Source organism: Musca autumnalis, unplaced genomic scaffold (genome assembly GCF_047663935.1).
Source record: "Musca autumnalis isolate F117 unplaced genomic scaffold, ASM4766393v1 scaffold_1, whole genome shotgun sequence".
Classification (NCBI taxonomy): Eukaryota; Metazoa; Arthropoda; class Insecta; order Diptera; family Muscidae; genus Musca; species Musca autumnalis.
Genome location: NW_027411644.1, coordinates 176,487,040 through 176,498,708, shown reverse-complemented (window position 1 = coordinate 176,498,708; position 11,669 = coordinate 176,487,040). Strand labels below are relative to the sequence as shown.

Below are 11,669 nucleotides of genomic sequence, written 5' to 3'. Positions count from 1 at the left end.
ATTGCTGGATACCATGGTACAAATACACAGGTAGCCGCATTGGCAATTGTTGGTAACATAAGATGTCAAAATTTGACATCAATTCAATGCAATTGACACATTATTGGTATGTTCCTTTACTTCTGAAAATGGTAAAACCGGCAAAAGTAGTAAAAGTTGAAAACTGCTCCCATATGAATTGTATTGTGTCTGAAGTAAAGGAACGGTTCTCGAGTAAAAAGTTGTAAAACTTGAAGATTCTTGAACGTAAAGGAACAGGGCTTATGTTACCATCAGCTGGCTTTATAATAGCTGTGTTCCTTTACTTACCTGATGTTACCAATTTTACCATTTGTTACCATTTTTAACCTGCAAAGCGTTCCTTAACCCCGAAAAGTGGCAAAACTGGAATCAAATTTTAAGAGAGTGAGAGAGGAGAGAGAGCGAAAATGACTTTCTCTTCTACCACAGGCATGGCTGCCAGATTTGACGATTTATCGTCATTTTGACGATTTTTTGGTCAAAAATTGATAAATGACGATTTTTGCCCAAAAAATTACGATTTTTGGTTATTTTGCTAATTAGGTCATAACTAATTTGTTAAAACTCGATTTTCTAAAAACTGCTCAAATATTCATAGTTGATTTTAATAATTAATTCGTAGACAATAATTAAATATAGTTATGTGTATACACAAAGGAATTGTTAACAAAAAACAAAACAGGATTCAAGTGAACCAAGCAAAATTACAATTGCTAGGCTTCAGAGCCTGCAAAAATATATTATTTTTGAATTTTTTGGAAAAATTATAAAAAAAATTGGTCAAAGTTTCAATAATAGTAGACTCTTGTTTTAAAATTGAAATAAATCTGATTGTGAAAGCAATTTTATTAGTTTTTCGAAATCTTTAAAGAATTTTCAAATTTCGTAAACATGGAAAAACAAAAAATGGATTCAAAATTTCGTGAACTAAGATTTGTGGATATTACGGAAATGTTTGAAAATAATGAAACGGATTTATTTCGCGTTCGGAATGCAATATTCAGTTTTAAACGTGGTGATGTCTCATATGCATTTCCTATTAGAACAAAATTTGTAAAGAAACCCACCAAAAATACCCCTTAACAACCCTTTATTTTAAGAAGGGCATGTCGCGCGAGATAAGTGGTTATTTTTGTCCACTAAAATAAGTAATTACATAAGTAGTCACGATTTTAAGCGACTACTTTCTTAATTACTTATTTCAATGGTCAAACAATAACAATAATTGGCGCGACAGGCCCTTGTTAAAATAAAGGGTTAATAAGGGGTTTTGTAAGGGGTAGTTTTGCTGGGAGTTAATGATAGGTATTAACTCATTCGTCAGAAAATGTTGAATGTGTTCTCAGCCAAGTAAATCTTAAAAAATAAAATATCAAAATTCTCTTCATAATGATTCAATGGAGGGTATACTTTATACCAAAGATTATTTAAAACTTAACAAAACATAATTGGTCTGTTCCAGTACTGTAAGAATCTGCTAATTTTTACTATTTTTTATGATAACATAAAGGAGCAAATGTTATCGTAGTAAAAAATAGTAGCTTCTTGCAGGTTCTGGAGCAGACCAATTGTTATGCCATATTTATTAAGCCCGATCTTTTAAAAATGATAAACTAAAATATTTATTTACAAAAATAAATAACTTAATGGCGAAATGTTTGTTCACATTCTTGAATATCCATTTTATGTTTCTTTTCATGGTACAATAATTCATAGGTAGGCCAGGTATGAGAATCCCCAAAAAAAATACAACCCTGTCGCTATGGCTTAAAACGTCAAAATTGTTTTGATGAATGATAACGGATGAGTAAACAAAGAAGAAGAAGAAGAACGAAATATTGAAATGAAAACAAAACAGAGTTGAATTTTTTGATCAATAATAAATATCAACTCTGCATGTCAACTCGGTTTTGACAGATTAAGCCATAACAAAAAAAAAATTGTAATCAGCTGTTAGCTGTGGCCTACCTAAGAATTATTGTACCATGTTTCTTTTAATAAGAAATATAGTAAAATATATCTAAAAGTGCGTTTTTTAATTTTCGACGATTTTTTTGACGATATTATAAAATAGATTTGACGATTTCTAAAATAAAAATCGTCATTTTGACGATTTTCCATAAAAATAATCTGGCAGCCCTGACCACAGGCTACCTGACAAATTTCTGCAGGTAAAAATGGCAGAACTGATTTTTCGACTTTTGTTTGACGATTAGTTCACAATGAAAAAGAAAATGGACGAAAAACAGAAGAAGAAGTCGAACGCTGACAAAACTAAATTAAAAACTGTGAAATAAAAGACGAAAATTGATTTTTATTTTTCTTTTTGACATTGCTGCCAGATCTACCATTTTTCCGTTCCTTTACCATTGGTAAAAATGTTCATGAGAGAGCAATTTTGACACTTTTCTCTTTTAACACTCTTATAGTACGTTTTATATAACCGGATTTAACAAACCCACTAGGTTTCAAATGTCAATTCCTTTGCGTATATGTCAAATAAATCCTCATCAAGAAGGTTAACCCTGCAAAAGGCTATAATATAAACATGGCCTTACCATTAAAAAAGTAAAGGAACAAAGCTAATGCTACCTGTATTATTGTACCATGCTGGATACTTTTGGTGTTGGTAATGGCTATATCACACCATATGCTTTTTCAAATGTATGACATCAGCTGGTCTTTATATTAGTATACCCAAAGTGACAACATACATGTGAAAAAGCATATGCTGTGATATAGCCATAAACGTTATCGAACAATGTCAAACAGAACAGCTGTGTTCTTCGTGTATACACAGCACTGCATTACTTGACATTAAATAATACTACACAAACAATCAGCACTGCAGTTGATGGGCTATTGGTGATGTGGTTATAAATGAAACTACTTTTGGCAAAAAATAAGTTTTTTATTATTAATTTAATATAAAATATATAATCATCTTTAATATTGACAACAAAAACTGCTGTAGCACCATAAAAATATGTATAACAATCCGAATGCTGGCATAAGGAATCGTAAGTGGGAAAATTGTAAGGAAGACAAGGAAATACGCAAGTACACAATAAAGTTCGTTCGTTTTAGACAAGAAAATGCATAAAGAAAAACAAGTCCCTGCCCAACCAAAAGGAATGCTTTGACTCATCAGCGGCCCACAGTTGTCAGCTATGATGAGATAACATAGATGCCATTTAAGTTGGTTGGTTCAAAGGTTTCTTGGGTGGCTTGATTTTTCTTTCTCGTAGTATCTGTTTGCCTCTACTACCACAACTGATGCTGTCTAGAGATTTTTTTATTCTTTCTAATATTGAGATGATGATGAAAAACACTAACCACAGCCCTCAAACCCCATACGCCTATGTTGCTGCTGTTGCTATCAGTTTGTTATTGTTATGTGTCCACCAACCTATCTTAGTTTGTGATCTGTTTTGTTGTAATTTGTGTGGTGGACTGTGTTGTTGTGTGTATGTGGCGATATATGTGGCCACCGCCAGTTGAGACATAAAGCTTGCAAGTTTCCATTGTTTCTTTGCTTTATTATAATTTTTGTTTTAGAATAATATTTATGCTAATTTTTTGACAATTTCATAAAGCTTCTGGACCAGGACGTAAGATCAAACATGTAAGAGATGTCAACGCTATGGGACCTGCAGCTCCCATGGCCAGTAGTTCACCCTATTTGCAACCAACAAATGGACCCACAGTCTTGGATCCAATGTTAGGTGGCAATTCAGGACCTGGTGGTTTTGGTATGTCATCACCTCAGCCAATGGGTGGTGGTTTTAATAACGGAGGCATGTCTATGCCGCCTAATCAAAATTATGGTTATTCCGCGCCATCACCACAACCGCCTCAATACACTTCAGTTCCCGGGGCACAGCCTCAACAACCATTCGGAGCCATGGGAGGACCACAACAGCAACCATCAGCAGCTGCTGGAGCAGGACCAGCTGGACAATTTCCCCAATTTGCCATGTTTCAACAACCTATTGTACAGGATATGGCCATGCAATATGGTCAACGTTTAGCCGATCAAGGTAAACAATTGGTGGAGAATCAATTTACAAAATGGGTACCAGTTGCTAAATTGAAATACTATTTCTCCGTCGATAACAATTATGTGATCAATAAATTGAGGTTGTTATTCTTTCCATTTACACATAAGGTGAGTAGAAAAATCGGGTTGATATTTGCCAAATATTAATCAAATACCTTTTTTCTTTCATTTTAGGATTGGTCCCTCAAATATGATCAAGAACAACCTGTACAGCCCAGATATGACATTAATGCTCCTGACTTGTATATACCCACAATGGCTTTTATAACATTTGTTGTTGTGGCCGGTCTGATGTTGGGTCTACAGAAACGTTTTTCACCCGAAGCTCTCAGTATACAAGCATCCAGTGCATTGGCCTATTGCATCTTTGAATTGGTCGTGTATACAATCACATTGTATGTTGTCAACATTAAAACAAATCTGAAGACATTGGATTTGATGGCATTTTCTGGCTATAAATTTGTCACAATTACTGCATGTCTGTTGGTAAGCACAATGTTCCATGGTTTTGGCTATTATTTGGCATTGTCATATTGCAGTTTATCGTTGGGATTCTTTTTGGTAAGTAGCTGAAATATTGCGAATCTAAACTTTATTAAAATTATACTCTCTTTTTTATTTTTAGTTGAGAACTTTGAAAACCAAAGTTCTGCATGAAACTTCACCAACAGCTGCCACTGGAGCCATTAACTATGATCCCTATGGTAATCCCCAACAGTTGGACTACACTGGTGGTAGAAAACGAAAACTGTATTTCCTTTTCTTGGTTGTTGGCGGACAAGCCTTTTTGTCATTTTTATTATCAAAACATTTATATTTCCCCGATGCGGCCACCTTAGAAGCTAGAAATTTACAATTTTAAGTGAATACTCTATTGTTTGATATTCTTTCTGTGCATAAACAAAGTTTTAGTGTAATTTCCAACGAAAAGAAAACTAAAATATGTATATTCATTCTACGTCACGATTCCTTATACGAAGAATTACTTACCATTCTCTGCTGTTCCATGATTACAATGATAATGATGATGTTAATGTGTGGTTGAACATTGCTGATGGCTGTTCTGCCTTGTTATTAACACCAAATAATTCATAGTTTTTAGTTTGATATGCCTTGATGTTTCTTTTGATTTTTGAATGAATGAAAAACAGCTATACTTAAGTCTGTTTAATTTACAGATCTATTTGTTTTTCTTTTCTCCTCGGTGTTGTAATATACAACAAAACACACATTTTTTTTTAGTTTGTGAACTTCTAATTTAGTTTAGATTTGCAAAATATGTATGTATATTTTCTTAAAACATTTATTTTTTGTTAATTCGAAAACATAAAAACGTAATTTTTATAAAAAAAAACTTGAAAAAATAACATAACGAAATTATCTAAAATCAAATATTGTCTTACATTGATGGTATGGATATGAAAGGTAAGTAGTATTCACAAAATTTCAATATTGCAGACAATTTCCAAGGCAACCAATTACCTTAAAGCCACCAATAAGAATGTATCCGGACAACTATCATCATCTCCCAAGTGTTGCCTTCGTGAAAAGTCCTCTGCGGAACCAAGTGGAAGTGAGGTGTTGCTCCAACTCATTCCTTGCAATGATTTCATATGAACATGTCATTCCGGAGAATTGATCGAAAGGTAATGCCATAGAATTTGTGAAAATTGCTCAAAGCAACCACCGGTGAATGTGATGTGGAACTGTATCATCTGGAATACCTGAAGTCTGGAAAAGAAACCAGCGACTGAAGCCAGGCAAGGATGATTCGTAGAACACAAAACTAACACCACAGTGCAACATCACTACATGCCTTCTTTACATATCAGTGGAGAACGTAAACAGAACAAGTCGTCTCACAAAACAAGTCATCTTAAAAAACAGTTTTGGTTGGGCTTGGCCTTTAAAATCGTTTATAACATAAGGTAAGAAAGTCATGCTGACGTTGTACAAACAATCCTCCGACTTAGTTTGAACTTAGTACTATGAATTATATGTGTGGATGCTAATCGTGCGATGAATTTAAAAACAAAAAGGTGTCTTAACTTAAGATCCTTAAGTTTATTAACAGTTATTTCAAGTCTTCTGAGCATGTCACAGCTATCTATGACTAGCAGATATGCCAGCAGTATGCGGATACAAGTGCAATGGAATAATATATATAAACAAACCTGTTACTTTCGCCTCGGAGCAGAGGTGGGTGAAGCAAAAATGAGAGAAGGGATTTTGAAATTAGTTACACAAAATTATCATTGCATACTTTGGGGAACGTCGTGTATGGGTTTTGAATTAGGTCGTTCATTTATTATTTCTCTTATGTGCTTCAGTTCGTCTGTATCCAAACTCAAAAACTCGTCAACCTGGACTGGCTGCGTCCATAAACAATTGAAGCGTGTCGTGTGGTCCAAATCCACATGAGGGGCATGTGTTGGGTATCAATTCGGGTTCAATATGAATTGAGGAGACTGCATCGTCCGGATTTTAACTGGGCTAAAACGACTCGCGTTTGCCTTGGCATCTGACGTTTTCCTGGTGCGATGGATGGGGGATGGTCTCCGAACACGGCATTCACACTGTACCTTTGTAATGCCTTCGTAACTGCATCACTATGAATGCTATTCAAGCCTGCCTGATAGAATTGTTGATCTATAGGTTCTCGTTCATACTTCTCTTCATATCTTGATGATCTCCCTGACGTGTCTGGGTAATGGGAAGCCTGTCGACTAGATCGTGGCAGGGATGTTCACGTCGGTAACTCCCAAGCAGGTACTGCATCGACATCTTTTTGTGTTGATATACCAGTAAAATCTTCGCCTCTTCATGAAAATGGTCCACTGGTGTCAAGATGAGGCACTTTGTTGCATTCTGACATATTTGAATATTCTTCTACTGCGTAGCGCTAACATTTACATACAGACCGGCATATTGCTTTATAAGAGGTGAGTTGTTTCTTTATAAATACACCAAGTGCTGCCAGCCAACTACATGAGAACCTTGTTTCTACATCTGATATTGTAGAAAATAGCGATGGCTTGCGCGGACGACATAAACATGCTGTCAAACGTTACACTCAATATCTTAGGGTAGTTAGTTGTGGGAATCAAGACGCCATCGACCAATATTTCAGCTGTCCAGGTGTTGAATAGTGTGGCAGTGGCTTTAGCTGCGGATGTTTTCATATTTCCCAGGTAGAAGAACTGCACTAAGTCAGCTAGGTAGACATTTAGGGGTCGATTATGGATAGCATCTCAACTGTAGTTGCGTTGCCAGAAGAAAAAATCATGCAATTGAATGAACAAAAAGACGAACATTTTTGTCAAATTCAATCAATGTCTGTGTTTTGAACCTTCAGCTATTAATTTAATTGTAAAAAAGTATAAATTTTAAAGCGGAAATAGAAAATTCTATTACTAAATTTGTTGTGGGCAACGCAACTGGAGTTGGGTTGCTATCCATAATCGACCCCTTAATCTATTACGCATGTCATCGACGATAGAACTCGATACCATCGCGGAATGGCTTGGTGGTAAAATTCGCTATCGACAAGGAGAGTGTGGATTACTTACGGACTTGTGAGGGGGTGCTGAAATTTGGGATGGGATGGGTGCGCTTCCGTATTCCAAAGTAATGGCACATAAAACTAAGTTATCGGCAATCCGAGTGGCTCAGATTAATCTGCAGGGCTGCTGCGGCTGAACTTTCACTCTCTCTCTCTCTCTCTCAAGATCTGAAATTGATATTGCATTAGTCCAGGAAACTTACCTGTATCAAAATAAGGTTGCTGGACTAAATGATAAAAACTATGAAATGTTAGCCTCCTCGAGTGGAGAGAAGGGGCCTAATTACGTGATTCGATTCGATCGAGTATTTGCTCCTGAAAAAGATTTCGACACGATAAAAAAGCGGCATGACGAGATTCGATCGAAATCGTTGATCGAATGTTTCGAGAGTAACCGGTAATCGAACTATGAAAACCTATGTGTACTATAGGGAATATTATGAAGTTAGATGTAAAAAATGGTGTTTGTTTGAAAGCAAGAACTATAAAAACAAAATTATGAATGAAAAATGTAAATGTTTGTTTAACAATACATTGAATAATAATTTCTGAATGAAGTTGTGCTAAGAAAAAAAGAAAATGATTAATTCTTGCAAAATCTTTTTGACATTGTAGTAACAGATTGCTAGTACATCTACCTTAATAATCCTCTCTCAAAATAAATGAGAGAGAGTTTGGTGGGTGTTTTGCATTAGCCTCTCTGAGAGAATATTTCCTTTGGTAAACAACGGGGGATGAAATGTTTATAATAGGTCTGTACGATAACCCAAAAGTTTGTACAAACTTACACAAACTTTTACAAAATGATGTTCTATAACAGCGATCGGCAGCGTGCCCTTACTGAGAGCAAAAGAGCGTAATTTTCATGCATTTTACATTGAAATTTATGCTCTTTTGCTCTCAGCAAGGGCACGCTGCCGATCGCTGTTCTATAACAAACTTGTAAAGTAAAAGAGAGCGAATTTGGAGACAATAGTGAGAGAATTTTGGAGAGCTTTGGAGAGTTTTGTTTACAAGTTTTTGCAAGGAAATTTTTTCTTGTAAGAACAAGAACAAACGTTTGGTTATTAAAATAAATAGAAATTAAAAAGGGAAAAATTATTAAATAAATTATGGAAAACGATAATGTAAATAAAATAATTTATTTTGTAGTTTGTGGTGACTACTTTTTTATTTTACTATTTATCAAATCACCTGACATCTTGCAAGTTTTTGCAAATTGTTGTTCGATAACAATCTGAAAAATTTTAGCTTCGAGAGAGTAAAATTGGTGGAGAGACGTTACTGAGAACTTGCTGAGTACTTGCAAGTACTTTTCACTTGCGAAGTTATCGTACAGACCTAATGTACTTCACTTATAAAATAAAGGCTATTAATATTAAATATTTTTTTCTGTTTTGCAAAAATGCTTATTTTTCAACTTTTTTTAATGACTGCAAAACTAATGGTTAATGATTGCTTGCATTTTGATTCTAAATTTATCACAATTTCTAAAAACGACTACAAAGGACTTTTCGCAATTTCACTTGTTATATTGTCTAAAAAATGCTGCCAATTATTTACTAACATCGTTTTTCTTCTATAAAACGACAACAAACAACAATTTTTACATTTTAAACAAAAAGACAATAAAAAATTCATTTTATTTGTTTACGATAGGCAATTTGGCCTCGAGAAATTACTCGCAAATTTATGCTCAATTATTCGATAATTTTACTCGATAACGAGTGTTGTCATCCCAACTTTGAGTACTCAGGTCGAAACAACTCGATATCGAATCACATAATTAGGCCCAAGGTCTTGCATAGTTGCCAAAAAGAACCTAAATCTTATTCATCTACTTAATTTTAGTGATGGAGATATGACGACTGTTAGGCTGGAGTCGAGCTCGGGTAGAGCACTTCTCCTTGCCGCAGTATACTTACCATTTGAAGACCCTGAACCTCCCAGTCGAGGTATGCGAACCCTGATGGCGGAACTACCGAGCGCTTGTAATCTGATTATGGGTTGCGATGCAAACGCTCATCACTTTCACTGGGGGAGCAGCAACACTAACACACGGGGTGAGTCAATATTCAACTTTATTTTAACTAATAATCTTAGAAGATGCAATAGGGGGAATTCGGCCACAGGTTTAATCGCACTATACTCCTGCAAGAATTCGATAGGTAAAAGTTGGCGACTCAAGCAACACATAATATACTGGTTGTATATAACTGTGGTCTGTCCAATCTTAACCTATGGATGTCTTGTCTGGTGGAAAGGACTCGACAATGGAACATACCTGGCTAAGGTAGCAGGCGTGCAGCGAGCAGCTTCACTGCTCATCACTGGAGCTGTGAGAAGTACACCGCAGGCGGCCCTAAATGCGATACTCAACCACTGGACATAGCAGTACAATTCCTAGCATCTAGGAGTGCAACAAGGCTCAACGAGATTCAGGCTTGGTGTTCTTCACAACTGGGGCATGCCAGCATCCTTAAAGTAACCAATTGTCGAGTCGGATTTAAAGTTAGTGACTATATTGCACCTATCCTTAATTTCAACAGGGCGGATATTTGTCTACCGGAGAGGAATGATTGGAGAAATGGTCAACCCTTCTCAGATAGGCTAGCCATTTTCACAGATGGCTCAAAAATGGAGGAGGGAACCGGTTCCGGATAGACAGACAAATAGTTGTCTTTGTCGATAGTCAGGCTGCCCTAAAGGCACTTAGTTCATACACAATAAAGTCTGAGATCGTTAGCAAATGTAGACATCAACTTGAGAACATTCAAAATTCAATCGTATTCTGTTGGGTGCCCGGACATCGCTAAGTCGACTTTATATTGGTATATATTTATATTGGACTCGACAAAACTCATCACCCTCATTTTGCTAGTCCCGACATATCTGCTAGGAAATTTCTTCTCACTTCGTGTATTAGACTACAGAGTATATAGCCAGGCCACTGTAATGACATCCCGGAACATCTGTTCTGATACCCGAGTTGTGCAGTTCTCTGATGAATTGAAAGATAATAAGTTGTTGTTGTAGCAGCATAGAAACCAGAGGTGGGCGATTGTCGTGTTTCGTGGCACTAGAAAACACGACACAGCAAAGCTAAAGGGTTTAGGACTTAGTCGTCGCTAAAGTGGTGTTGTTGTTTATGTGCGTATTTGTTGTTGTGTCGTGTTTTCAAGTGCCACGAACACGACAATCGCCCACCTCTAAAGGCTTTACCTAATTAATTACGCAACACGCAAAACAAAACAAAACAAAAACAAAATACATGTATTTCAAATTGAAAACAAAAACAAATACATGTATTTTGTTTTTGTTTGTTTTTTTTTTTTGAACGCACACGCAACACGCAATTAATTAGGTAAAGCCATAATAGAAACCTGCGGGTATGTTCTGAGACACACTTCACACCTTAAGCATTTAGTTCACCTCATTTACTCGTATTTTTGTGAATTTCTTGGTTCTAAGATTCATTCGGTTATTTAAAAAGAAGAGTACACCATAGTCCGTCCATAAAGTACTCGAAAAATAAGCGTAAATGGGGTGAACAAAATTCTTGAGGCGTGAAGTGAGGGTGAAGTGTGTCTCAAAACATACCCGATAGGTTTGATGCTGGGTTGGCAGCCGCATGCCGAAACACTATGGTTTCGAGCCAATCCAGTACAAAAGAACCCACTAGGCAGTGGGATCGAGAGGTAACAAAGTAGGGCGGTCCGCTGAGGGAGACCATTGTAGGAAGATGGTCTGACACAAAAGAAACGACGGGTTGTCATTTGTAAAACAGGTGGCACGATGGTTATGTCTGGCGAACTATGGCGGTCTCTGCTAATTCTGGTAAATGCGTCTTTGCAAAACCTAGAGCTATTCGTTAAGCAACTTTATTTCGGTAAACATACATTCCATGTTCCGGTCATTAGAGCCAATTCAAGCGAGATTGGTCTGCAAAAAGAACGCTAGCCCCTTACCTCTACTTCTGGTGCGATCCTTTCTCAGAACGTTGCAACTATCACAACCCTGTAAGTT

General features: G+C 36.3%; 1 protein-coding gene across 2 annotated transcripts; it reads left to right on the top strand.

Moving 5' to 3' along the window:
- The first annotated feature begins 2,781 nt into the window (after nt 1-2,781).
- Yif1 (Yip1d-interacting factor 1) lies at nt 2,782-5,473 on the top strand. 2 transcript variants are annotated; one of them, XM_073959062.1, is made up of 4 exons: nt 2,782-3,041; nt 3,618-4,189; nt 4,256-4,642; nt 4,707-5,473. In XM_073959062.1, the coding sequence occupies exons 1-4, from the start codon at nt 3,008-3,010 to the stop codon at nt 4,941-4,943; spliced, it is 1,230 nt and encodes a 409-aa protein (XP_073815163.1). In that variant the 5' UTR covers nt 2,782-3,007; the 3' UTR covers nt 4,944-5,473. The 2 variants fall into 2 exon arrangements, with proteins under 2 accessions (XP_073815163.1, XP_073815162.1); XM_073959061.1 differs by having other exon boundaries at nt 2,823-3,056.
- The last annotated feature ends 6,196 nt before the right edge of the window (nt 5,474-11,669 follow it).